At 44.3% G+C, this 27,497-nt stretch overlaps 1 protein-coding gene across 10 annotated transcripts in view; it reads right to left on the bottom strand.

Annotated features, from left to right (window-relative positions):
• Positions 1–524: 524 nt before the first annotated feature.
• Positions 525–27,497, bottom strand: part of RBM47 (RNA binding motif protein 47) — a 78,800-nt gene continuing 51,827 nt past the window's right edge. For 7 of the 10 annotated variants that reach the window (XM_065060731.1, XM_065060730.1, XM_065060732.1 and 4 more), the window contains 4 exons: positions 9,641–10,800; positions 7,933–8,139; positions 3,798–4,000; positions 525–3,368 (listed from right to left, as the gene is read on the bottom strand). In XM_065060731.1, the coding sequence (XP_064916803.1) occupies positions 3,126–3,368; positions 3,798–4,000; positions 7,933–8,139; positions 9,641–10,800 (1,813 nt within the window). In that variant the 3' untranslated portion in view covers positions 525–3,125. Of the gene's footprint in view, positions 3,369–3,797; positions 4,001–7,932; positions 8,140–9,640; positions 10,801–22,442; positions 22,693–27,497 lie in introns of those variants that run through there. The other 3 variants (XM_065060733.1, XM_065060729.1, XM_065060734.1) reach the window with 2 other exon arrangements.

Genomic DNA, 27,497 nt, shown 5'->3' on the forward strand with positions numbered 1-27,497 from the left:
CACATTTTGTCTGGGTGGACTTACCCTGAGGAAACAGCCATGGACTCTGGAGGATGGCAAATACTGCCAAGAGGTGCAGCAGAGCTTTCTGTGTTTCTGCAGGGTAGAGCACACTGAGATGAAAACCAAATGTCAGCCCTCAGCACTTCTGCCCTACAGCAAGGACACGCAACAGGGCCACAGGGGTTTTGTCTGCTGTGTGGATGGAAAGTGTGGAGGGATGCCAGCTTCAGTTCCTCCATCCATATCCAGGCACCGACTCTAAACTGGACATGAAAAGAGATTTAGTCAGACCGAGGGTATGCTGTAAGAATGGGGAAATGCCCAATATGCCTGCTGGGAAGGTCATTGTCCTCCTCAGGTGGTGGGATGGGGGAACAAGTGCATCTCTTCTCCCTGCAGGAGCCTGTGGGATGCCAGCTGTGGTGCCCCACTCCCTCCTGCCCAAACACCTTCTTGGAGGGGAGCACAGCCGTGGTGGAGTGGCTAACCTGGCAGCAGGATGTTGCAATGAAATAACAGTCTCCATTTTTAAAGAATGCTTTATTCACTACATCCTAGAAATGTACCGTAAATTGAGCAAGAACTAAATAAACTCAGAAGCTTCTGACAATACAGAAAAACAGAGATACAATAAAACAGGTAAAATATCAGCTCTTTTGAGAATAAGGCACACTAGCTTTTTTTTTTTTTTTTTAATATATATATTTATTCGACTAGTTTGTTCTTAACCTAGAGATGTTCACATTTCAAGTTATCAGACTTACCTCAGTAGTAGTGTACACGAAATGGTTTAGAAGCAAGTGTAAAGCACAGGCGGGAGGCTCAGCATGACCCAGCTACCTGCGTCCCCATGTCCTGCCTGTGTCCCCATGTCCTGCCTGCATCCCAATGTCCCACTTTCTCCCGTTCCTGCCCTGGTGCAGACAGTACCCAACCGGTGGCCGGGGGCACCTTGGGCTTTTCCCTCGTTGGCCCCTTTCTCTCCTTGCCACCTCTGTCAGTGACAGGACCCTCATACTGCCAGCGAGGAGATGATGGGTGGGAAGGGAACCATCAACCTTCACCCCTCCTCTGCGGGTGAACGTGGCTGTGGCAGGGGGCTGGAAAGGGTCTGCAGAGACCCAAGCCAGCAGACAGCCTTTTCCAGAGCCTGGGAATGTCTGTGCAGAGCCCACAGATCCGTGGCAGCAGTTACTGCTGAGCCATGCGAGCCCTTGGCCACAGGGAGCCCCCACGGAGGAAGCAGTGCCGGCCGACCCAGGGCTTTGCCCAATTTACCTCCTCTTGCGAAAAAACGGGCAGGGCCGCAGGACTGAGGTCTGGGTGCACTTTTGAGAGCACAGTTAGAGACAATAAAAACATGCCAGGCAGGAGTGCGGAGGGGCAGAGTCCAACCTAATGGTTAACCCCCTCCTCACAGTGCTGTCGCTACGGGTTCGGCGGGGCGAGCGGGAGCTCAGCTTGGCTGAGCAAGAGCACCTGAAAAACAACCGCTCAGTTTTGAGGCAAGAAAAAAAGTATATTAAAAGGTCACCTTAAAAAGGTCACTTAACTGAGCTGGACATGGTCTGGAAGGGGTTCAGTTGTCAAAATATACCCTATATGAAACCCTTTTGGTTGGTACTTGTACCACAAAAAGTAAAGGCACGTTGTTTGCTCACTCCCTGCTTTGCACCCCGTGTCACTCGAGCTGTGTTTGCAGGGCTGACGCACTTCATACAATGGGCAAGGTATTTCTTTACCATTTTACTATATTTTACATTCACCGCACTACTAAATAAAAGCCTTTAAACAGGCCACAAAACACTGCAATAATATATTTACTTCTTAATAAAACAAACTTTTTTATAACATCGCAATAAAAGGTTTTTGTTTTGTGGCAAACCACATACCATGTAAATTTGCAACATAAAATGACTCTAAAAATGTATATTAAAAGATATTTACAGGCTCTATGTCTTAAAATCGTCGGGTCTAACGCTCCCACCCCTGTTGTGCATGTACAACTCCAGTTGCAGAGAAGGGGAATTAAGCGTGGGAGGGAGGCTGGGCGGGAGGCTAGCCCCGTTTCAGTAATTCCAGTATTACTACCACCCCAGTACCTCAGAAATTTCTCACAGAACATGATAGAGCGATGGGTAAGTAACGCTGCGCACCCTCTCAGCAAGAGCGCACCTGCTCTCACCAACAGCAGCATATATTGTCAGTCACTACAGCATATACTTCAAAGAATAAAATAAAGAGAGTTGAAAAAGAACCTAGGCTTTATACTGGATAAAGATCTAAGTCAAGACACCTCGTGCGAAATAGCAGCTACTCGTTTCTGCACGTGCTCAGACTACGAGTAGCTTCAATAAATAGAAACTCCAGTTGTTTAGGAAAACTCAGAGCCTTTCCTTAAAGCGAGCCTGCAAATCACACCGTGAAGAGGTTTGTGTGAGGAGGCTTCTTTTTTTCTTTCAAACAGGCGATATTAGTTCTGATTTCAAATAAGAACAAGCAGATTGTATTAATGCCAGCACAAAAATGCAGAGGTCTTGCACATTTTTTTCAAATTGCACTTTCCAGTATTTTTTTTAAATAAGATACTTGTTGTTTTTTTTCTTAAAAAACTCTAAGGTATGTTTTTTTTTAAATATTGAATATATTCTTCAAAATATATTGTTAAAACTTTCCCTAGCTGCTCAAGTGTGCTTTTTAATATATAGCTGATATATTATTAAAGGCACTACAAAATAGACATTTCTGGAGTGCAGAAGTTACTAAAAAATAACCTTCATACCACAAATATATTGAAAATATAACTGCTAAAAAAAAAAAATTAAGACCCTATGCAACCCCACTAGGATGCGTATAAATGCACGTCAGCGGTGGGCTGGATGCATTGAGGTCCTTTAGAAATGTATGAATACAGGTGTGTTAAATTTTAAAAATAGCCTAAAAAAGTTAGTGAAAACTTCAAACGTAGAAAATATTTCAAACGTTTTTCTATGACATTCTTCACTTTCTGTTTCAGTTTACTGAGACCAAATGTTTACTCTTTCGCAGCCAATTCTTTCTTCATAAATAGTAAAGTGTTCCTTCAGTGTGTGTTTCTCTGCTGCCCTCCTATGCTGACAGTCTCAGTACGTCTGGTAGATGTCGTGGATGGGGACCTGGATGGTGGCAGCTGGGAACGCTGGGGGGATGTAGCCGGCGTATCCTCCATAGGCGGCGGCAGCGGCAGCGTTCTTCTGTAGCGTGGCTATCGTCGCCGTTGCTGCGGCAGGTGCTGCAAATGGCACGTAACTTGTCCCGTAAATCCCGGCAGCGGGGATCCGCTGCACATTGGGAGCCATGGTGTACACCGGTGTGATGGGGCGGCCCTGGGAGGAAAGCGTCTTGTTCAGACCTCAAAAATAAAGTGCTTGAATTGCTGCAATATCCCATTGCCACTCCCTGAATTGCAAACCCCCTATAAGGGGAGGTGACAACAGGAGGGTAGGTAGCATGTGCTCTGTTAAATGACAGTTATGCCATCATGAAGGGGGTTGCTCCCTCCCTCCTAGATTTGGATCCCCCATAGCAGGAGAGCAGCTGTCCAAAGTGTGCGTATCTAAGGTCAGATGAACTGCAGGGCTGTTGGGCACCATAACATCCTCAACAGCAGCTCCTGAATGGGAGTAGGGCAAGAGGCAAGGCTTTCTCTCCACCCCGGGTATGCAGGGTGGGACATATGGGAAGCGGGATGTATGGGAAGTGGGATGCATGGGAAGTGGGATGCATGGGAAGCAGAACTTACGTGCTGAACTCACCTGGAATGGGGGAGGCGTTGAGACAGCTGGTATTACGGCTGCGGCAGCGGCTGCTGCAGCAGCTGCTGCGCTGGCTGGGTCCTGCTGGATGGCTATAGGGTTGATGATGTGCTCAACAGTGTGGATTTTGCCGTCTTCCATCATCTTGGCTGGTGGCGCAGCCTGAAACATGGAGTACTGGGCACCAATGGCAGGGATGGCCACTAGGAGAGACCAGGCACATCAGGCACATTAGGAGAGGTTCTCCAAGACCTCATCTCAAAGAGCAAGCAGCCCTGTAAAAGCAACTGTTCTTTAGAGAATTCTCCCTTGTGCCAAAATGGGAACACAAAACAATTAGAGCTAAGGTCTCCCAAATGAAGAGAAAATGCTCCAGTCAGAATGGCAGTGTTCAGAGGCAGTATGTTGGTCCACGCTACAAAATGCAGCTTCATGGCACTGCTTAGGGAGGAAAGGTGCTTTGCTGAACATCTCCAATAATCACAATAGTTGGACATGACTCAGCAATGTGCATTTGCAGCCCAGAAAGCCAGTCATACCCTGGGCTGCATCAAAGGAAGCATGGCCAGCAGGTGGAGGGAGGTGACTCCCCCTCTGCTCCACTCTTGTGAGACCCCACCTGGAGTACTGCATCCAGCTCTGGGGTCCTCAGTACAGAAAAGTCCATGGACCTGTTGGAGTGAGGCCAGAGGAGGGCCATGAAAATCATCAGAGGGCTGGAACACCTCTTGCATGAGGAAAGGCTGAGAGAGCTGGGGTTGTTCAGCCTGAAGAAAAGAAGGCTCTAGGGAGACCTCATTGTGGCCTTTCCGTACTTAAAAGGGGCTTATAAGAAAGCTGGGAACAGACTTTTTAGCAAGGCCTGTAGTGACAGGAGAAGAGATAACAGTTTTAAACTGAGACTAGATTTAAACTGGATATAAGGAAAAAAAAATATTTACTATGAGTGTGATGAGCACTGGAACAGGTTGCCCAGGGAACCTGTGTATGCCCCATCCCTGGATGTGTTCAAAGTCAGGCTGGTTGGAATTTTAGGCAACATGATCTAGGGGTCCCTGCCCAATGCAAGAGAGTTGGAACTAGATGATCCTTGAGGTTCCTTCCAACCCAAACCAGTCTGTGATTCCGTGATGCTATGATTTCCATAGCTGCCTTATAGTGCACACTTCAGCATTCAGCTCTTGAGCCTTTCAGCAGTAAAGTTATTCACAGGGAAAACAGAGCAATCGGTAAATGATGGTGATGTTGGCATCTATGGGAGGTGCAGCCAGTAATTCAGAAATTAAGCCAAATACACACATAGAATCCTTTCACTGGGATGAAACTTTGCAGTGTGGAAGTGTCCAGGTCTGCCTGGGGAGAGGACAGGTGCCAGCAAGCAGTACTCTCATTTTCATCCTGGAGACTGCAACAAGGGATCTGGTCTGATATCTTTCAGGAAGAGATGTTTCCATTGCCAGTGATCTACCACTGTTTCCTCAAGCAGACACCTCCACCCGTGAGCTTTTCCAGTTCACCTTCTACACCAAGTCCACCTGGTCAGCTCAAACCAGTTTTATCACTGGTTTACATAACCTGGATAATTTCTCACCAATGCAAAGGCAGAGAGCTCACATGATCCATTCTGCAGTGGCTTCTGGCAGAAAAGCAGTAACAAGCAGCTGGAGTTGTTGGGGTGACCTCGTAGGAGTTTTCTAACTATTTGCAAAGAAATTACCTTTAATATTATTTTAAATGTAGGAAACTTTACAGAGTCAGTACATCTCTACTCCTCCATTCTGGTAATGTGCTTTCAGACTCATACTCTTAATAACAGAGGTAAGTCTTGCATGTGGTACCTCTTACTAGATCAGCTGATCTGATTAGGGAAAACAGAGTGGGTGCTTCTGTGCTCAGAGACTGTGCTGGAACCATATGAAAGAGGAAGACCCAATAAAGAAATCTGGATCTCAGCATGCTTCAAGTATAGAACCATTTTCAGTAAAGCATTGATACTGTCTCTCACAGTATCCTCCTGGACAAGATGTCCAGCGTACAGCTGGATAATCACACAATGCAGTGGGTGAGCAGTTGGCTGACATGCTGGGCTCAAAGAGTTCTAGTAAACGGGGTTATGTCGGGCCGGCAACCAGTCACTAGCGGGGTTCCACAAGGATCTGTCTTAGAGCCAGCACTTTCAATGTCTTTATAAATTACTTAGACTTAGGACTTGAGGCATTGCTTAGTAAGTTTGCTGATGACACAAAATTGGAAGCAGCTGTCAACACTCTCAAGGGCAGAGAGGCCCTGCAGAGAGATCTGGACAAATTGGAGAACTGAGCAATCACCAACCACATGAAGTTCAACAAGGGCAAGTGCCAGATTTTGCACCTGGGACATGGCAACCCTGGCTATACATACAGACTGGGGGACGAGATGCTGGAGAGCAGCTCTACGGAGAGGGGTCTGGCGGTTCTGGTCAACAGCAGGTTGAACAAGAGCCAACAGTGGCCCTGACAGCCAAGAGGACCAACTGTGTCCTTGTGTCCTGGGTGCATCAAGCACAGCATTGCCAGCTGGGCCAGGGAGGTGATTGTCCCGCTCTGCTCTGCACTGCTGTGGCCTCACCTGGAGCACTGTGTGCAGTTCTGGGTGCCAGAGGATAAAAAGGATTTAAAGCTACTGGAGAGTGTCCAGAAGAGGGCTACGAAGTTGGTGAAGGGTTTGGAGAGGAAGCTGTATGAGGAGTGGCTAAAGTCACTTTGTTTGTTCAGCCTGGGGAAGAGGAGACCCCATGGCACCTACAGCTCCCTCACAAGGGGAGGAGGAGGGACAGGCGCTGATCTCTTCTCCTTAGTGACCAATGACAGAATCCAGGAGAATGGCAGGAAGATGTGCCAAGGGAAGTTTAGGTTGGACATTAGGAAAAGGTTCTTCACCCAGAGCGTGCTGGAGCACTGGAACAGGCTCCCCAGGGAGGTGTCACAGCCCCAGGCCTGACAGCGTTCAAGAAGAGACAACAATGCCCTCAGAGACGTGGTGTGAACTGTGGGGTTGTCATATGCAGGGACAGGAGTTCGACTTGATGATCCTTGTGGGTCCCTTCCAACTCAGGACATTCTATGATTTAGACTTGAGCTTCAGATTTTTGTTTGGCAGTCAAACAAACAACAGACACCACTAATAGGTGTGCATTTCAAAGGCCACTTTTCCAGCATCCCTTAGTAAGAGCTGGAATTCCTGAAGTATCTTTACAAACACATAGTGGTAATATTTTCTGATTGTAAGTGGGTAGTTTTCTCAGGAAGTCTGATCTTCCTTTGGAAACAGCTTTAATCTTAACATCCTTCCTTTGTCTCTAGACCTCTAATCACATTGTCTCATCCAGCTCTTATGAAGAACTCTTCACAGCCTTTGTTAGATGCAAGCTGTAGTATGGAGCATGTTTTGGGAAACCACTGCAGCTGAATACTCAGCTGAGGATGTGGCAGAAAGAGGTGATCCCTGCCCTGGCCCTTGGACTGGCTCCCTGCAGCCCAGCAGAACTGAGAGAACCTCCTTCAGGTCACTGCACAGCTGTGAGCTGGACCCCGAGGGCTCCCTGCATCACTCCTTCCCCATGCTGCGGAGGGTGTTGGAGGATCTCTCCTCAGCTAGGGGCTCCCCTGCAGTGGGAAAGCCCCAGGTCCTTTTCCCAGCCTCATAACGCCAGAGAAATATGAGCTGAGATGGGGAGAGCTCTGACCTGGCTGGGGTGCGAATCACCCAGGGTGACATTAGCACCGAGGAAATTAAAAGAGAAGATTGCCCGTAGTCACCATGGTCTAGTGTACATGACTAGACAGAGAAGAAAGTCTGCTTCCTCCTGAGGAGCTGCAAGAGGGGGCAGGAGGAGTGGGCACAGCTTCAGCTCTTTTTCCTTTGGTCTGAATTGCTCCCAGACATTTGTGACCCCTTCCCCACTGGGTGCCTCTTGTTTGCAGAAAGCCTGACCAGGGCCAGGAGGCACCTGGCACAGGGGAGAGCTGAGCCCCAGCCCTGTGGATGTCTTCACTGCTGTAGCCATGGGCTGGAGGGGTCCACATGTGCCTGACACGGGGTTTGTCATGGGGGCTCACCCATCACCTCTGCCTTCCTCCCCTCATTGCACACTAACCTGCACCAGGCTTGATGGCCACTGGATTGACCGCAGGTAACTCCAAGTTGGGTACCAGCTCGTATCCTTTCTCCTGCTGTTTTCCTTTGCCTTCGTGGTACCTGCTGTAGATGCCGCGGCCGGCGGAGTATCCCCCCAGGTAGGAGCCCCTGGGGCCTGGGGCTCTGTTGCCAGCTGCACCTCGCCCTCTGCCTCGTATGCTGCCTGCTTATGGTAACAACACAGGAGAGGATGGTGAGTAACAGAGAGTGAGAGCCCCATGGGAAGCACAAACCGCCCTAGACTGAGACCAGGAGTCATGAGAAACCGGCATTAGAAACCGGCTGCTGGAGTTAGTTTGATCTGAGTCTTAGTGACTCCACTTATGAAAATAGAAGAGTTTGGCCTTAGAAGTACCCATTAAGACTACATACATTTTGCTCTTGGTGTTTCTGACCATATATTAACTGCTTTTTTATACTGATGCAACTCTCATGGCCAGTGTTACAGGTATAATGCACTCAGCAGAGAGAGAGAGGCCCTCCAGAGGTGATACCTCTGCAGTAGGAACAACTTCTGCTCTCAGCGCTCCTCCAAAGGAGACCAAACCTCTCAGCTGCTGTGGTGGGACCCTCCACAGATGGCCCAGAATTGTTGGCCTTAAACTAACTTTGTCCCACCATTGCATATGCTTTTACTAGTGTTGTCTGTTTCCTCTGCTCTTATAGTAGTAGTGTGAATATACCCCATCTCCAAAAATATTGCCTTTAATTATCTTAGTGTCTCCACACACTTTATAACAGTGCTTTGGACACTGTGGTACTAGTGCAGTCTATGATGGCCTAGTTGAATATTTAGACTGTTAGTTAACTTCTTTGTTGTTCAGTGTAAGTACAAATCTGGAAAATGCGAAGAAGCTGAAATTCTTGATAAACTAGAGTTAAAAATATTTCTTGGTTTATGTGGGTGCTCTAACAATATATTAATGCTAAACTGCCTATTGTATGGAAATACACATTACATTTCAGGAAACTATAATATCTGTAAGTACAAGATACTTGTAATTGTAACACCAGGTTTTTTTGAATGACTGATTTTTGGTTAATTTTTAATAACTGTAACCAATAACTCATTAAGTATATGCAAGAAAAGAATTATTTTGCACACACATGTTTCTGTCTGCATGTAGATATTAATCGACATTATAAAGGACATAGCACTGCTGTCATTTTAATGCAAATGACACCTGGAAAGTTTCCAGCTGAGGTTTTCCCTGGCACCTCTCCCTTTGGATGATGAGGTCACCATACCCACATCTCCAGGAGAAGGCAAAGCACTCTTTGTCATGATCTCTAATTCTTAGGTTCTAGATCTTTGGAAGAGGCGTCAGAAACTGAAGTCGTTGGACTTGCTCAGACTTAGTACAGCATTCATAAACCCCAGATCTCACTCTTCACCATCCCACGCTTGGTCCGTTAGCTCATTCTTAACTATATTATTGATGCCTCCCTCATACTAGCCCATACATTAGCCATTATTTCTAGATAAATATAGTCTGTGTAGTCATAAATTAAAATGAGACCAAATAAAAATATGGCAAAAAGACCTATAAAAGAGTGTTTGAGAAAAAAGTGCATCGCACCAGCTGTCCTTTGGCTCAGGCAGAGCTTAGGCTGCATCAGCCCAAAACCAAACCTGCCCATCACGTCCCCTAATTGCGCGTACTAACCTTTCACAAAGTAATCTCTGTTGGGCCCGATCAAGGCATTGTATGGGTATCCATAATACGCTAGTGTATATGGATCACAAGAGTAAACATAATTAGGTTGCTGAGTTACTTCAGGCGTTGCTGTGGCCCCTCCTTTTGCTGCTTTCTGGTAGCGAGTGTATTGCTCCTTGTCTACCGGCTTGGCCAAGGTAACCTCCAGGCACGAGCCTTCCAGTTCTACACCATTAAGGTTGTTCATGGCATGAATAGCGTCTTCCCTGGTTGTAAAGTGCACAAAGGCGTAATCACGTATTTTTTTCACCCGCTCTACACAGCCAGGGTTAAACTGCCCAAAGACCTTTTTAATGGTGTCCTCTGTGGTCTCAATCATTAAATTCCTCACATAGAGGATTTTAACAGTCTCCATGACATCTTCATCCACATCTATCTCTGGTTCTGCCCAGTCAACAGCAATTTGGTGTCCCCACAGCTGGATCCTCCCTGGCATGAGTTTCCTCCTGGCCATTGCTGCTGCTCGATGGCTCTCATACTCCACAAAGGCGAAGCCTCTGTTCTTCATCTTGTCTGCAGCACTGGCATACACAATGACATCCAGCACGCCTTCTGTCACCTTGGCAATCTCTTCCAGGATCTCCTCTCTCTTCTTCATCTTGGGAATGCCTCCGATGAAGAGCCGACAGTTATCCACGCTGCAGCACACACCCAGCAGCCTGCCGGGGCGGATTTCGTAGTTGTTCAGCTCCCTGACAGCACGCTTCGCCTCGTGCTTCTGTGTGTACATCACGAAGGCATAGCCACGGTTCTTCCCATCAAAGTCCATCATCAGGCGCATTTCATAGATGCGACCAACAGACTCGAACACAGGGACGAGCTCATCTTCATAGACGTCGCGGGGGATTTTGCCCACAAAGACTTCACAGCCACGAGGGGGATGCAGGCCCTCCCAACCAGGAGGAGGGCCACCATACTTGCGTTGCCCATTCTCCTGGATCATGCTATATCCAGTGCGTTCCATGAGGGCCAGCAGAGCTGCCTCATTCGGTGCACCAGCAACACCTTCAGGAACTTTCGTGGTAGCCACATTGGAGGAATCGTTGCTCATCCTTGCAGTTGAGTCCTCAGCAGTCATGGTGCCAAACTCATTCACAGCCTGATAAAAACTGGTCAAAGGAAGAAGGAAGACACTCATTAGAAGCTGTTAGCTACCACTGGAAACCCACCCCTCTCTTTTGCCATTCTGCAGTTGTTCTGCAAGTTCATTTTTCAAACTGGGACTAAGGCTGCAGAAAAGCTGATGAATGAGCCATACCAGCCTAAGACTTTATCTTGCAGGGGCAGAGCATCCTCAATGTAGGCACAGCCCCTCTTTGAAGGGTGTGTGTGGATCACCTGCCTGTACCACCCCAGCATGGAGAGCTGCTGCCACAGGAGGCTGAAGTCACATGAAGGGATGCCACCAAGAACCTCAAAACCTCAAGACCCTAGGGAGATTTGTCTCCCTTCTGAATGGGTAGGAAGGAGCTGGCATGGGACTGGGAAAGGGAAGATGTTGCTATGGAGCTGGTGGTCCCCACCTCCAGAGCCCTCTCCTCCTCCTCAGTCTTTACTTGGTTACTCCATCCGCTCCCGAACAGCGCAAGTGCCAGGTGCCATACTTCACAGTGAAAGATGGCGAATGCATGAGAAGCGCCGGTCATGGTTTTTGTTTGATAACAACCCCTTGCTCCTCTAGGCCTTCACAGTAAGAGTTGAGTAGGAAATAACAAATACACTTCATCATTGGAGGACCCAGTTCTTGCTCTCCCATGCAAATTGTGATCTGGCAAGCTTCTGAGTTGCATGATGGGCTTGTCTCTTCCATTATTACAACAGGACTCTAAAAAGACTGAGGAGAATCACTCCTTTATGACAGACAACTTGCTTTAGAGCAATTGGCCAGTACAGACCTGCAAGCCTACAGGGGGAAGGCAAATCTCTGAAACCTCATTCTGCGTTTGAATGCAAGCAGAGTGTGGGAAATGCAGACATACAGGAGGAGATGACCATGCTAACGACTACAGCTGCAAGAGCAGAAGGGATTCCTACCTGAGCACAACTAAATAAGACACTGAGACTGTAAGCATAGTTAATTCATTGACTTTTAAAACTGGAAAGGACCATCAGACCATTTAATATGAGTGCTTATGACGTGGACCATTACATTTTATTATTATTGGTACATTGACTCCTATAACATTTATCTGAGTAAACTGTATCTTCCAGAAGGACCTTGGTTGTAAGGTATAAAAGAGCTGTAGACCCTATCACTTCCCTTTATGTCTTGTTTGCTAATCAATCCCTCAGACAAGCAAGCGTGCTATATTTCTCATGAGAATTTGTCTGGCTTTTGCTTCCAGCTAGGATTACTTATTAAACCTTTCTCTGATAGCTTAAAGACTCTTTTAAGACCTCTGCTTTTGCCTTATGATGATATTTAAGTTGTGTAATCAAGCCACAACTCTGTCTTTTTAATAAAACTTGCAGGTTGAACTCCTGAATTCTTTCACAATCAGTTATTTTTTCACCTAAAATTGTTTCTGTGGCTCTTTTGACAGTTTTTTTCAGTTTTGCTATATACAGGAGTAAAGATCATCCCCCCTTTTCCCATGTCTCTGTATCACCAAGACCTTTTTCTACACAGCTTCTCAATAGCAAACCACATGTTTTGTTTTGTTTTGTTTTGTTTTTTTTTTTGTCAAATCTAACTCCAAATCCTTTCCAGAAGGAGCACTCACTGTGGTTATTTCCCATGCAGCCGGCATGCCTTATCTTTGTTACTCCTAAATGCCACATCCTTGTGTTCAGTCCTATTCCAGCTGTCTTCTGAGAAGATGCCACCTACTGACTGCTACACCATTGGCTCCTCCTCGTTTGTGTGGGGGTTGTTTGTTTGTGTTTGTTTTTGTTCTTGTTTTTTTTTAAGTCCATCAGCCTTAGCTGATTTGCTTTCATGACCAATTTGTTGATGGGACTACCAAAAAACACTGCCCCCTGTAGGAAACTCTGCAAACCACTGTAACAAACGACCTGGGATTGACAAGCTTATTTTCCAAAAAGAAAGGACAAAGCTTCAGCTAGATTCATTTATTCTATGTAGTCATGTTATTCAGTGGAACACAGATTTCTCTCCTTCTCAATAGCACCCCAATAGATACACTTCATTAGAACTATTTGGGCATTTTCAGTGCATTGGTTACCGTGCAGGCAGGTCTTTCACTAGTACAGTAGGCTCAAGTCCATGGAAACATGGGTGCAATATTTAGGCATCTAAGTCTGATTTGTATGGTCCACAAAACCCATTTAAATCCTAGTAACCTTAGCACCTCAGAGTTTTTTTTTGGGTAAAGCTCCTGAGCTGCCCAGAGTTGTGCTGGTCTGTACCCAGAGATGGCCACGCACCAGTCAGGGCAAACAGCACTGTGCCTGGTTCAGGTCCTAAATGCGTTTGGGATTGGGAAACCAGACCTCTGCACCTTGGTCTGTGGTAGGGCCTGATCCCAGAGGTGTGTTTGGGCCACGGGTGTTACATGCTGATGCTTCTGGGCCCTCTCAATTTAAAAATATGGAGAGCAGAGGGGGAGGCAGAGAAGATGTAGGGCAGTACTAGTGGTGCTGCTGCCCAGGCAAAACTTTAGAAAACAGTTTATTTGAAGCCAGGTCTTTCATGGAAGTACATCAGTTTTTGATAGCTTCTTCTTTAAAATGTTGATAAATATATTTCTTGCAGATTCCAGTGTTCCCCCTTCATTTTTATTTTACTCCTAGGAATTATTTGACATAATTAAAATACTAAGGCAGGGAAAAACATTTTCATTTTTCACTTGACAATTTGTTCCTGAAAGTGTGACTTCACCTTTCCCTGAATGAAAGCAAAGCTTGTTAAACAAACACTGCTGGGGAATAATCATTACCTTTACATGGGCCACCTGTTGGCAAGTGAATTACTTATCGCCCCAGGTTTGGGTAAGTTTAGAAATGAGTCATTGCCATGAGTTTTAGGTCAACTTACAAAATAAAAGTCTCTGTATTCTGTTATCTACAGTGCTAAGTCACTGGGGCTGTGGTCTAGAAAGCTACAGATGGGCACCTGGATTGTGGAGAGAGGAGAGGTGGAGAAAAGCCTCTCCTGCCCACCAGAAACCAGCTCTTAATTTGGTGGCTGTCCAGGAACTGTCATGTTCTCCAGCACTTTGCATTGCACCAGCAGGACAATTTCTAGTATTGGAACTTGTATTTGAAGCAGTTGCTAAGTGCTGATGGCCATCTTTGCTGCAAACAGTAACATACACCATTTGTGACAGTGAATAATTAAAACTTTGTGAACCTAAAATGTGTCTGTCCCTATGTAATTTATTGGGAATCAAGATTCATGATCACGTGTTTAATTTTTTTCCATGCAGCTCCATAGAGGTGGATTTCATAAGCGTATGCTATCTAAGAAAATTATAAAGTCCACGTAATTCTACTTGATGTAGCTACATACGCACTTAACAACAGTCATTGCCACATGGCACAATCAACACCTTCCCAAAGTTCAGATGCCATCTACCTTGACGAGAAAAAATGTAGGCATGTCTGGTTTGAGAGCTCTCGCCTCCTGTTGCTACTGCCTTACAAAATGGGCTGCCATAACAACCTAACCTTTTTGTTTCAAAAAGCAATCACTCTCAAGAAATTTTGTTTCAAAAATACCTGTTTCCAAAGTGTTCAACTCTACTTGCGCATTTTTTTTAATCCACCAACTGATTGTGAAACCTTGCTACCACGTGTTGTGGGTGTACACAAGGCATGAGCTAGTATTCCGGGTTTAGTGGCCTTAATAAAGCCAGACTGATTTCAGTATGTCCACCAAGTGTGATTAATGCTAGAAGAGGCAAAAATTTAAGCTACATTAAATTGTAGTGACTTGTGAAATATAAGCACTTGTTTTCTAGTCTCTGAGGAGGAAGATACACCTGATCTTGATGACAGAGATTCATACAAGAGAGGCAGACAAAAATATTAATTGCTAGTGAGGAAAGTTGAGCTCTGGAGACAACAAAGTTTTAAATGACTAACTATGAAAACAGAAACAAGATCAGGTTCTTTTCTTCTCAGAAAAAGGTAAAACCTGCTTGATTGTTCAATGCCACGTGAGACGGATGCTAAGATCTGCCAGCCTACCAGGGGCCAGGCTTGCGAGTCCTTCGGTTCAGTGTCTCCACTCCAAGGACTCTCTCTCATGCAGGTGGCCTCTCAGACATACACGTTTCACTGAAACTGGTCAAATTTCACTTCCCCCTTGCTTACAAAACTCCTTCCCTGCCGCCATTTGGGTAAGTGTAAATAGTTCTTGCCCTAAACATTAATTACCTTCTTTTTAACCTATCTTTTTCCACATCACAGCTCAGAATATTAAACGGGAAACTTCCTGTGTTGGCAGTGACTGACCTAAAGCATACTGTGAGCAGGCTGATTAACCAAGGCAGGTCTTTTTTTAAATAGAAATACCATGACTTGATTGCAGCTTGAGGCCCTGGCAAGAAAGCAATGCTCACAGTCTGTGTAGCTTCTTATCCCTGGGCTTGTCCAGCACAGGGCAGTGCCCCATGAAGTTACACAGCCACCTGCTCCTCTGTTGAACCTGCTGCAGTAAAACAGGCTTTTACAAACACAGGGATACAGCCGGTGTCCTTGTGGCAGCAACCACATGTCCACTCCACTCACGTGCTCCTGTAAAATGGGTTTGTTTATGTTTGCACTTAATTCATCCCTCCAGTTTTGTGTTATATAGACTTAGTGGCATCATGTGTTCTTCTGCAGGTGATGCAGCTGCCAGCAGTCATGTAGCAGTAGGATGGGTGCCAGCACTACGGCAAATAGCAGGAGACCCCAGGGAGACCCACCAGCTTAGTAGTAACTGGAGGGATGAGGGGATGGGGACTCCCCCACTCCAGCTGCAGATCCTGGATCGTACAAACTCCCGCTGAGCTGACCCAATGTGCCCTCATGGACACACCATGGCCACCTGCTTTCTTCAAGAAGCAGCCATAGTTTTGCATTTTAAAGCCCCAGCTGCTGCACATGGAAAGTCTGTCACCAAAATTTTAACTGAATACACCCTGTTGACAGAGGGAAATAACAGCTACCGGTTTAAGTGTGACCTTCCTACTTTTTCAGTTGAAATAATAAGGGTGAATGGCAATCCTGCTGCTGACATAGAGCGGCAGATCTGCAAGCACGGTTGCTATTAAAGCTCTTTATTTTTAAAAGCTGACTGTTTTCTCATGGTAACTTCAGACACATAAAATGTATATAACAACAACAGCTTACTAATGACAAGTATATCACTTTGTCACAAACATCAGATATCAACAGAAATGCTCTTACTGAAAGCCCAGTTTGCCTGTTTACATATTTGTCAACAGAAAAGAAAAACGCAGAGGCCACATTAATTTGAAATAAGGTAGTGGCTCGAGCATTGCTTCAAGTGTAATGTGCAAGTTGACTTCGCGTTTAAATGTAACTATGGTATCATTATACATCATTTTCTTTTACTTGGCAACACTGTCACTCCTTTCTTACAATTTATTTGCATAAATGTGCTGAACAAATCCAGCATTTTTGGGTTGTTTACGGAAGCTGAGCCATGCATGGCATGTCCCACCGCAGGGCCCAGCTGGCAGTCCTGCAGCCGCAGCCACAGCAGGGAGCTGGCGCGCAAGGTGCTCCTTCCCAAACTAATGGCAGAACAGAGAGTCCCACCTCTTTTACGAATGTGCCTAAGGTAGCCACTGGCCCTGCAACTGCTCGCTGCCAGCCCATATGCTCCCTGGCAGAAGGCTTCTCCCTCTGTCCCTCAGGGGACATCCCGTGGCAGTGGTGTCCTCGGCTCCTCTCCACGCACAGTGCAGACAGAAGCAAGGCGGGCAGCAGGTGTGGTGAAAAAGAGCTCTGATCTTCGGTGAAAAATCCGTGCAAAGACTTTGCCTGACTCCAAATTAATTTATACTTCAAGTGTCAAAGGCTAGTTCTCAGTGTGGTTTTCAACAGGAGCGGGATCATGGCTTGGTTCCCTACTTGCTGTCACTAATGAAATACACATCTCTGAAGTTGAATCTTGTGGTGGGCCAGTGCAAGAGAGAGTGCAGCATTTCAGCATGGCTTTTTGGCTAGGGACTTCTGAAAGACTTTCATATGGGAAAGGGAAGGTTACCAGGGATGGACAATGTCTTCAGGCTTTTAACAAAAAAACCCATAACAATATTTGAGGCCAACAGGCCATGACAGTGTCTACAGTGTGCCAGCCAGGCACTGAGCTGCGTGAAGAAATCTCCCCAGGCTAGGTTAAATGCTTTGAAAAACTGGATTTTCTTAATCTGGATAATTTTGGCACAACTCTGGAGAAAGTGGTGAACTGCATCAGCAGACCTGAAGGGGCAGGAACATCAGCTGGCAAGAGACTTCATGAGTAGTTTGTGATGAGCAGTTTGGGAGAGTAATCTCATAGATTAGATCAGCACTAGTTATTGACAATGACATGTCTGTCTGCTGTGCAAGTTATCCTGCTGTCAGCACTGCTAAAGCACTGCACACTCTCATCATCATGTGTGTGCCTGAATTTAGGCAAACAAACTTCAGCTGGGGTCACCAGGAGAAGCCTTTTGGCTCTGGTCCTGCATGGAACCCAAGGAGATGCACATGCAGCAGCATTTGCTGTACCACATCATTTCCCATCTATGTTCAGGCATCAACATGTATAGCAGTGGCTCTGCCCACCAGAAGTACTATACTTAAATGTAGAGAGAAACAGTGTAAAGTACCTAATGGATGGGATAAGACTGGCCTACTAAATCCCCAGTCTAGCTGCAGAAATTCCCACTTCTGCTAAGGGTGACACTTGGCATCCTAACCTAGGGCCTGTCGTCAGAGGTCTGGACACTGATTTAGTGGAAGAGTTCATATTTCAAGCTTAAACTTCTATTTCATTCTGATCAGGTAGTCATGTTCCTCTTGTGTGGGGCAAGTTAATATTCTGGGCCTGAAAACCAGTTTTCAGGGTAGAGCTACTGCAAAGTGGGTCTGTGCATGATTTTCAGTTGCTTAAATTCATCCTAAGTGGCCTAAGCACATTAAAAATGGTTGGTTCCATTCGAAACACACCAAGAACTGTTTGCTTCACCTTTTGATTGTGTTCCCTTCAAAGCAGGAACAGAAAGAAAGAGAAAATTAAGGGTGATATTTCCAACAGTACTCCACATGTACCACTATTACCCCTGACATCAGTTATAAGACTAATGGTTTCTATAGGGATATATTTAAGACAGTGATGAGCACTACTGAAAATCCTGCCTTAAAATTCTTGCAGGGTCTGGTTATGTCCTCCTGGCACCAAACAAAACAACATGTTTGTTTTAAAAAACTGTAGCAAAGTTACATAAATCTGTTCTTCTACTTCTTGCTCCTTTTTAGGAGGAAAACACCTGAAATTATTCTGTAAATTAACATCCTGGAATTTTTCAGGTTAAAACTTGTGTGCTAATCAGATAATTGAACACCGAATTTGTACCGTCAACAATTGGCTACAACTTCAGACTACAATTTGAAGGTTAAACATTTTATTTTCATCACTATCATTAAGAACAATAACAATCACAGATCTAATTCTCTCAGCCATATTATACTCGTTCCCTTAGCCATATTAATCTTACCTCACAGCAATTTTATATACAATTGAAAAAATGGAGCTAAAACTATGATTCCCCTACAAAATAAAGTCGCTTTGTATTACACAAACTTTCTACCTATTCTGTTATCCAACTTCTCTGCATCCTTCTAAGGCATATTTAATTTGGAGTGTGATTCTGCAAAGGCTGTCGAAGGTTCCACTTGCATTATCCATAGGCACTATCAGTGCCCAGCAGCGGCCATTCCCAGGATGGAGGTTCCTCAACAATGTGACCTCCTGGCCTAGAAACTGCAAAAATAGTATTCAATGAGATATCACTGATGATTTTCACAAGTGAAAATTCTGTTCACGTGTATATGGCTTTCCCATGGCAAGAATGAAGCTATGCTGAAGTTACTGATGTGCCAAAGCGCCAACAACATCTAGAGCATCCTATCAACATGGTTGTTATTTTCCCTATTTCGACAATGTTAATTCTGTCGGTACAGTGTGTGTTTCTTGAGTATTTTTATGCTACTGCAGTGGCAAACCAGCCATCTCAGCTTTAAACACTTCTGAAGGAAGTGTGGGTAAGCAAAACCCAGTCTCCTCCCTTATTTTGTAATGCACTTTGCTGCAAGTCATTCAGAACTTTGTCCCAACAAGTTGCGTAACCCGTGTGTTGTACCATTTGCCCCAGCTCTGTCTTTTACCCAGTCCAACTCAAAATAATTCTATAACTCTCAGCTATTTCAATAGAACTGGTTGCTGGCTGAGGCTGAAGTTATTATCCTGGAAGATATTGAAGCCACATGTTGAGGAAAGCTGAGAAGATGAGAGATGGGTTGTTTCCAAATCAGGAAACAACACAACCTTTCATTTTCCCCCAAATTCCCATATTTCAATATAGCCAACAAAGTCTATTATTACCATGGTCAGACAGGAAAACGTGCGATATATAAATAAAGTGCAACGTAGTCACTTGGTGTGTAACAAGTAATTCCTATTCTGGATGAGCTGTACTTGATGGGAAACTTTTTTGTGGTGTTTGTTTACCATAAATGCAATTAAACAGTGTTCTCTGCAGAGATGCTGGAACAGATAAGCGTGTTCTCCAAATTAACTGTCTACTTTAAAAAGCATTATTTCTAGGAAAGGAAGAAGTCTTTCCTTCAGTGTGGACTAGGGCCTCACAAGCTTTTGCCATAAGACAGGAAAAACGATCTTGTGCAACTGAAAAACAAAACCATGACTAGACTCATCTGTTAATTATTACAGAGGAAAGATAAGACATTCACCTATTTCAGTTCTTGCCTCTTTAAAGAAAAATCTTATATGTGAACATGGTCATCTCGTTTGATCATTGAAAATGTCTGTGAAAGTCTTTGCCGAACTCTGTGGAGCAGGGATATGCATGCACGTGCTTGTGATTTTTCTTTGTTAGAATGCAGAACACTATCTGTCTGTTTGTCTGTCTGTGTAAACATTACAGTAACATGTTCAACTCTACAGTGCAACCAAGAGTATCTAAAAAGTTCATAAACAATGGTTCCCTTTTCAGCCTTTCTGCCCTAACATTTTCAGCTAACTCTTCTGGAGATCCCAGAGTGAAACATAACACGTCCTGTCTGTTCATACAAAGTCTACTTGCTCAGTCAATTTTATAACAACAAAAATAGCTTTGGACTTTTCAGTTCGCCCTAATCTTATCCACTATTTTTATTGCAACATTCTCAGTTTTGCGTTCACCACTTGAACGGTGCAACAACAGGGGCCCCAACCTGCAGCTCTGCTTTCAGCAGGAGGCAGAGACTTCAGGGAAAGCTGAAAGTGGCCCAACATGTTCCCTCCCCCTCAGGTCACAGAAATGAAAATCAGCATAAAGCAAACCACAACTGGGATGTGAATGTTCGCTGCTGAAAGTACGTTAAACTCAAAACGTTTGGCTTAGTCAGTGGCTGAGTGTTGTTTTCTTTTTTTCCTTTGTGCACTGACATTTGACCCCTTTTATAACATGCACCTTGCACCACTGGAACCCGGTTAGTTATTTATTAAACTCAGGTACCAATGGCTGACTTGTACATATCACGCTTTTAACTGCCTGGCGTTGCCCATGTGTGGAGGAGAGGGGGATGAAAGGCAATCGTCTTTGCTGTGAAATTCTGTCATATCGGCAGAAAGGAGCTGCAAAGTGCAGCAATTTGTACCTGACCTCTGATCTAAGAAGTCCGTACAAACCTTTGAACTTTGGATTGAAACTGAGAAATGAGGTTTACAAGTACAAGGAAGAGATTTCCAGCAGTCGTTACCTGTGCCCAGGGTTAATATTATAAATTTAAAAAAATGTTTAACCAAGGCAGGGACTCTCTCATGAGGCACCATTCCTGTGCCGGGTTAATTAAAGACAACTTAAATCTACTGAAATTACAGCTCGGTGGGAAATACCCATGGTTTGGAAATGAAATTTCTGTGCACTTCAGAAAAGGAGTGGGATTTGAGACAGAAGTCATTTGAAATTCACCTTCTGCTGACCTTAACTGGGATTTTTTTTTTTTTTAATTAAAAGCTGAGGAAATCAGACAAGCAACATTTGATTCACTATCATTTCTTCAGCAACGAATGGAGCTGAAATGCGGAATGGAATAGAAATTATTAAAAAGAGTAGCAAAATGGCTCCTCCTTTGTTAACTTTCTTTATTTTTATCCAACACATTATCTAATCTCAGTTATAGAGCACAGACCTAAATGGGAACTCATGGAAAAATAATCAAACCAACAACATTCCAACAAGCTCTTGATAGACGGTCTTATGGTCTTGTCTTGATGAGTAAAAAGGACACATTTTGCAGTCCTGTTAGATTAACTGTGCTAATTAAAAAGCTCTCTCAGCTCTTTCAGACACTGGCAAGGCCTTTGGTGCAACACTATCGGATCCATTGGTTAACACCGAAACAGGCCAGCATGGGCTATGCTGGATCTCAAGGTCTTCGGGGTTCAACTGCAATAACATGATTGAAAAAGACACCCTTTCTACAGCCCAGCCTGCCATGCCATGGAGCGTGGCCAGGGATGGATGGCAGTATCGTTTTGCCGTGACATCCCTCACGTGTCCCAAGCATTGGCCGTCCTCCGCAGCAAGCCTGGGTGTGCAAAGGGTGAAGGAGCAGTTTACACACATGTTGGAGGACGGCTGCAATCCCACCTGGCTCAGGACACGATACCATTATACACAACTGCTGCATCTGCTCCACGTGTGAACAAACCATTTTGCCATTGGTTTAAATTAGATCAAAACTCAACCTTACTTATAACAATTACATTTACTTTTTTTTTTTTTTTAAAAAAAGGTTTTAGTTTCAAGTGATTTTTTCCAGATTTAAGTTCAAACTTCACTATTGTTATCAGCACTGACCCCAATAAGCAATAAATGAATAAATAAAGATTAAGGTCACATGTCTTATGTCATACACAAACCTCAAACATTTCACATGCTACTTAAGAGGAATGGGAATAGAATAATATCAGAACTTAATTCTTTTAAAACACTGTCAAATATTCAGTATGCACGAGGAGTTTGTGTTAATAATAATTGCATATATACCTTGCTTGCTCAAACTTCCTAGCCACCTTCATTCTACAAACTCCAAATTCTGCAGCTAAAGCCAATAACCCACTTTTAAAGCTTGATTTTTATGTCAGTCTCTTGAATAAGAGCAGAACAAAATACCAGGCAGCACAAACAGCAAACAGCAGAGACAGCCCAACTGAAAACACAATGTAAGGTCATTGTAAATAGCTACCTTTCACTTCGTTAACTTAAGATAATAGAAAGAACCTGATTTTGTTTGCTTTCTTCCATCTGAAATTTCACTATTTTAGTTTTCACTGTTCAGACATTCGCTTTGCTATTTGCTACTTACATTCTTTAAGTTATTCACATGTTGAGCTTGTAGTTGAGGCTTAGAAGTAGTTTCTTCTCAAACAACCCTTTAGGACCCTCTAAGGGAAGGCAAAACCCATACCCGGCACCTTGACAATGACATACTTTCAGTCTGAACTCCCTGATAAACGAAAACCAGATAAAAAGCCCTACAGAGCAAACAAGATTTCCCTTACCTGCCCGGTCCCACGATCGAAGTGCGACAGGTTAAGAGGACTCACGCCTTTGCCCGAGCAACCTTTCTTCCTAATGGCAAGAGCCGTGTAACCTGGTTATACAGTTTATGCATCTTGTTATTGGCCAGCGAGCGTTAGCCATTTAAATTCCTTGGGAGTCATTTGTTAAGGGCTCTTAGGCTGAGGCTAAGTGGGTGGGACGGGAGGGAGAGAGAGGGGATGTTAGTGCTGCCAGATGCAGAGGGCTCTCCAAAGCGGTTTGAAGATTAATAGAAAACCATCTGCAATGAAGAGATCTTTGGAGGGGAGGCTGAGTCCAACCTTCGGGGAAGCATAGGAAAGAGAAACCATGATATTTTTGCAAGGAGGAGGAATTTGAAGATAAAGATTTCATTCAAAATTCAAAACTTGGAAAAAAGAGGGTGAAACATGTACAAACAACTCCTTCCTAGCACAAGGCGTTGTGCAAATAGCTTGAGTTACTCACAACAGATAAGATAAGAAAAGGGCATATTTTGCTTGACGGCATGCGTTTTTTTCAGAGATTTTTTTTCTTTATACATGTCTGGCAAAATTATTTCAGGCTGCACTGAATCAATGTACCTTCGCTTTTAAAAAAAAAAATGGTCTGCGGCTCCTGGAGCGAGAAGTTGGTTTACTGATCTCAGCAGCGGCGGGACGGTAAGAATAACTCAGCCTGTGCCATATACCCGGCGTGCACCACTTCAGTGGCAAACACGGAAACTCAAACTTGTTTGCTTGAAAGAAAAAAAGAGCTTGGTGCAGGAGTAAAATACAGGGGTGGTAAAACATGATTCATGATAGCAGAAATGGTCTGTACATAACAACGGAGCATTAGGCCCCGGGAGCACTTAGGCAAAGCAAACAACACACCTTCTCGAGCAGCCAAGAGGAGGAACTGCACCGAAACACTCCTTGGATGATGGATTTGCCCGGTCGGCAAGCAGTGTGCACAGCCAGCCGGCGGGAGAAGAGGGAGCAGGGCATGCCTTGGGAGATGGCTAATTTCTGGGAAACACCGCTGCCCGGAGATGGTGGAAAGCAAACAGCATACTGCAGAAGCAAAACAACTACAGCTTTCAGTCTTTTTGCAGTTTTTGTTGTTGTTGTTGTTGGCATAGTCATTCCTTTCTTCTTTCTCCTTTTTTCCAAAAAGTAAAGCTTGGTCCAAATCTTCAGCCAAGCAGCACAGAGGCAGCGACTTCAGACCATCTTAGTGTGGAAGACGTGTCTTAACTTCTCAATGACAAACTGTGCACAGGGGTGGATTCTGCAGAGGAAGTGCTGCCAGTTTGTATCAGGTGGTCCTACATAATATTTTGTTCTTGGCCTCTGAGTGGTTTAATCTGGGCATGTAATATGTAGAGTCATCCTTGTACTGCAGTCAGAGGCTGGTTGCTAGAGAAGCAGGGTAGGGGGTCAATGGGTCTAGAGAGCACTAAAATTAGAAGGCTCCAAGTTAGAGAGAGAAATGTAGAGGATTGCAAAGATGGGCAAAAGAACCATCTTTGTAGTGGATTCTGAGAGTGAACAGGAAGGATAGCTGTTGTACTGACACCACAAGCCCAAACAATGCTTGCGGTCACTCTGTTCTGGATTTTTAGAGTTGTTCATCCACAGTACTGCGGCCACGGGGTGTTAGGAACTGCACAAACACACCTGCAGCCAGGATACTGCTCCCAAAATGCCTGCAGCCCGAGTCTACTGTACAAGTCTTTCACCTGCAGGATTCCTCTCTGCAAATGTTAACTCACTAGCTGCAAGAGCTGCAGAGAAGCAGGTTCTGCAGCAAAGCTGCAGCATGGAAATTAAATGGTTTGCCCAAGACTATGAAAGGAATCAGTCTTAAATCCAGGGATAAAATCTAGGAGATTCTGCCAAGATCAGATCCATGCCTCAATCCCACTGATCTCTATGGGAAAGTAAGTATAAAATATTTAGCTTGCAAAACTCCTCTCCATCAGATTAATTGATTTTTTAAAGACAGTATCCTTCTGTTTACTTTGCATTTTTCTGTTGGAAAACAAACTAAACTTTTAGCCATAAACATTGTAACGTGGATCACGTCAGTTACAGTCATGCAAATACTTGAATGCATAGGGAACACTATTCTGGGGTATGAGGAATGAAAAAACATTGATGCTAGTGAGATGATGGGATCATTTTTAGAAGGCTCTTGAATACACCATGTCAATTAGGATTGTGTAGGGAGGCAACTCAAACTATTGATTTTCATTTTATACTTTGACTTTTAGCTCCAGCTTGTTAGTTCCCAAGTTACGATCTGATTATTGTTTAAAACAATGAACACCAATAGATCAAGATACTGCAGGGTAGTCTGAGGTGTTAGCATTCCCAACGGCAGAATTTGAAAATATATTAATTTGTCCTGCATGCTGTGCTTTTATACGGAACTTAAGAAAGCTGGGCAGAATATTGCGTGTCCCCTAGCTTTCCCTGGCGTTAGGCACCTACATCCCTTTGGCTTCAAGCATGCTGTGTTCATAAAAATTACATTATTTTTTATATGCCTCTTTATGATGACTCTGGCATCATAAGAGGGATACACCTAAGGCAGAGTGGAAAAGCATTAGGGGCAGAGCCATCCAAGCAGCAGGGTGGATGGGTTCTGTGCATACATGCACACTCCTCTCCATACAGCATCCACTGCTGTGGCATAAGGATAGAAACACATCTTCTCTCCTAATACACAACTTGATTACAATGATGAAGTGTCACTGTTACAATAACAGCATAAATATTTAGTTGTTTCCTCTTTTTGGTGATTGACAACTAAGCAGGGGCCAAATCCTAAGAAATGTGAAAGGGAACAGTGCAGAGAAAAGTCCATGTCTATGTTTCCAATAGACCTTCCATTTCCTTTTATTCTTTCCTGCAGTGGAATTACATGTGAAAGGTTTTTCCTAAATAATTGTTCTTCTGAATAGTGACAGAAAATACTGAAAATTTGAAGAAAAAAGTGAGATTCACTGGGATATATTAATGCTTGTCAGCTAAGGACCTTTCCCCTGCCATAGAAAAAGCTTCCAAGGAGATGGTGTGCTTCCCCTCGACTGTCTCTCTTCTGTAATACAAGCAGGTACATGCTCTGGCCTCTGCTGATCAGGTGCACTGGGCTCCTCAACACGATGACAAGCACTGATAAAACATTGGATCCCTTTCAGAGACTTTTAGAAGGATTGAAACCATATGCTTTGGGAGATCCAGAAGCTGATCACAGACTCAGGATTTCATTGAGGTGGTGTCATTATCTGGATGAGAATTAGTATTTCTGATGATCATGGTAGGAAATAGGCTTTTAGGAGATATTTCAGGGTGGCAGCTTAGCATCGTGTAACAGTACAGACGTGAGCAAGCAAAGGGAGAAGGGAGAGAATGGACTGAACGGTGGGTTGGCTTTTGTGGTGATATTTGGTCTTCAAAACTGCTGAGAGGCTGTAGTGGAATGAGAAAGGAATGTGCCAGGTAAAATATTTCACCGAAAGAACATGTGAATTTATAAGTGAACTGCAAGTTTTCCAATCTTAGGCTCAGAAAGTCTTTAGAGTTTATCAGTATATTCACACATAAGCCACTCCTCAGCCACAACACAGCCACAAAAATCAGGATCTCATAATGTAGTAGACAGCCTTTTTTCCCTTTACTTTCTTTTCCTTCTCTTTTTGACAAAACCACTTTGTGTTTGGTGGAACAGGTTCCCACATGTTCACAGAACCATTTTATTGCCTATTTGAATGTTTAAAGGGACAACACCACTTATTTAAATGAATAACATGTTATTTTACACCTGTTCTTACACAATGTGAGTTAAGACAGCACAATTCGTCATTTCCTGACTTTTATAAGTTATTGCAGACCAAAACCTGGGGAGATCCTTCAGAGAACATACAGTCTGTAACAAGTACCACAACACCTACATTTTTTTTTTCAGGTGGATAGAATACAACAAACACCACATACAATTATATGTCTGAAAACAGCTTTACTGTATAGTCTCAAGTGATTTTCAGAAGTATTCAGGCACCCAGGTAGACACTTGGAGACAACAGCTTTCCGAGTTCTCTTACAAAAAAGCCCTTTCCATGGGTAAGCTACGCCAGTGCTTTGACCTTTATCTTGCCACATCACAGAGGATTCCCAGTAAATGCCCTTGAAAAGGTGGACTGCCCTGCTGCCCTGCCAGCCCCAGCCACATCCCACTTCCCAGCATGGAGAGGACAAAGTCACAGCCCTGAAGGTAGAGTCCCACACCAGGGGGAAAGTTGGTCAAAGACACCTTGGGCTTTCCCCTTTTGTTTTTTTGATCTTGGGCTTCTCTGGTTCATGGGCAGTGAGAGAAGCCCTGAAAACCATGATGGTCCTAGACAAATTTTTTTGTTTTATTTTTAGTACACACATTAATTGTCGTTCTGCAGTGAAAGTCAGCACAGAGGTTCACCCTGGAGAGTAGGCTCAGTTTCCCCATGTGCCATTTTGTGCTTTCATTTAAACCTGAAAGCAGGTTTTAGGTTCCAAAATGTAAGAAGACAGATACTGAACAAAGCCATGGAGTGCAATAGATTTTGATTAGCACATAAGGAAAGAAGAAAACCAGCAAAACCCAAAGGTTTTTTTATATTGTCACAATCATTACGTTTCTGTGGTATGTTTGCTTTCCATTAAAATAAATACAGGGTCGGTTCTGGATGGACGTATCTACAAGGGACATTAACATGATGCTTGCTTTTTCAGTCGCGGGGTAAATAAAACACTACGGGAAAAAGGTTTAGCCCTCACTAGCCTGATGTGGCTGCTCAAGACCAGTGTTTCGCACCACATCCTCACAAACATGCTAAATTGGTGTCCCCAGTGTGAAGTCCCACTCCATCCACAGCCACCCCGTGCAGCCTCCGCTTGTGCTGCCAGAAGCATTTGTGAGGCTGTACCCTCACATGCTCCCTGAACAACTGTGCTGGCAGAAGGGAAGAAGGTGGGACTGGTCCTTCTGTCAGCATTGCTGGCTTAAAGCATTTG

Source organism: Columba livia, chromosome 4 (genome assembly GCF_036013475.1).
Source record: "Columba livia isolate bColLiv1 breed racing homer chromosome 4, bColLiv1.pat.W.v2, whole genome shotgun sequence".
Lineage (NCBI taxonomy): Eukaryota > Metazoa > Chordata > Aves > Columbiformes > Columbidae > Columba > Columba livia.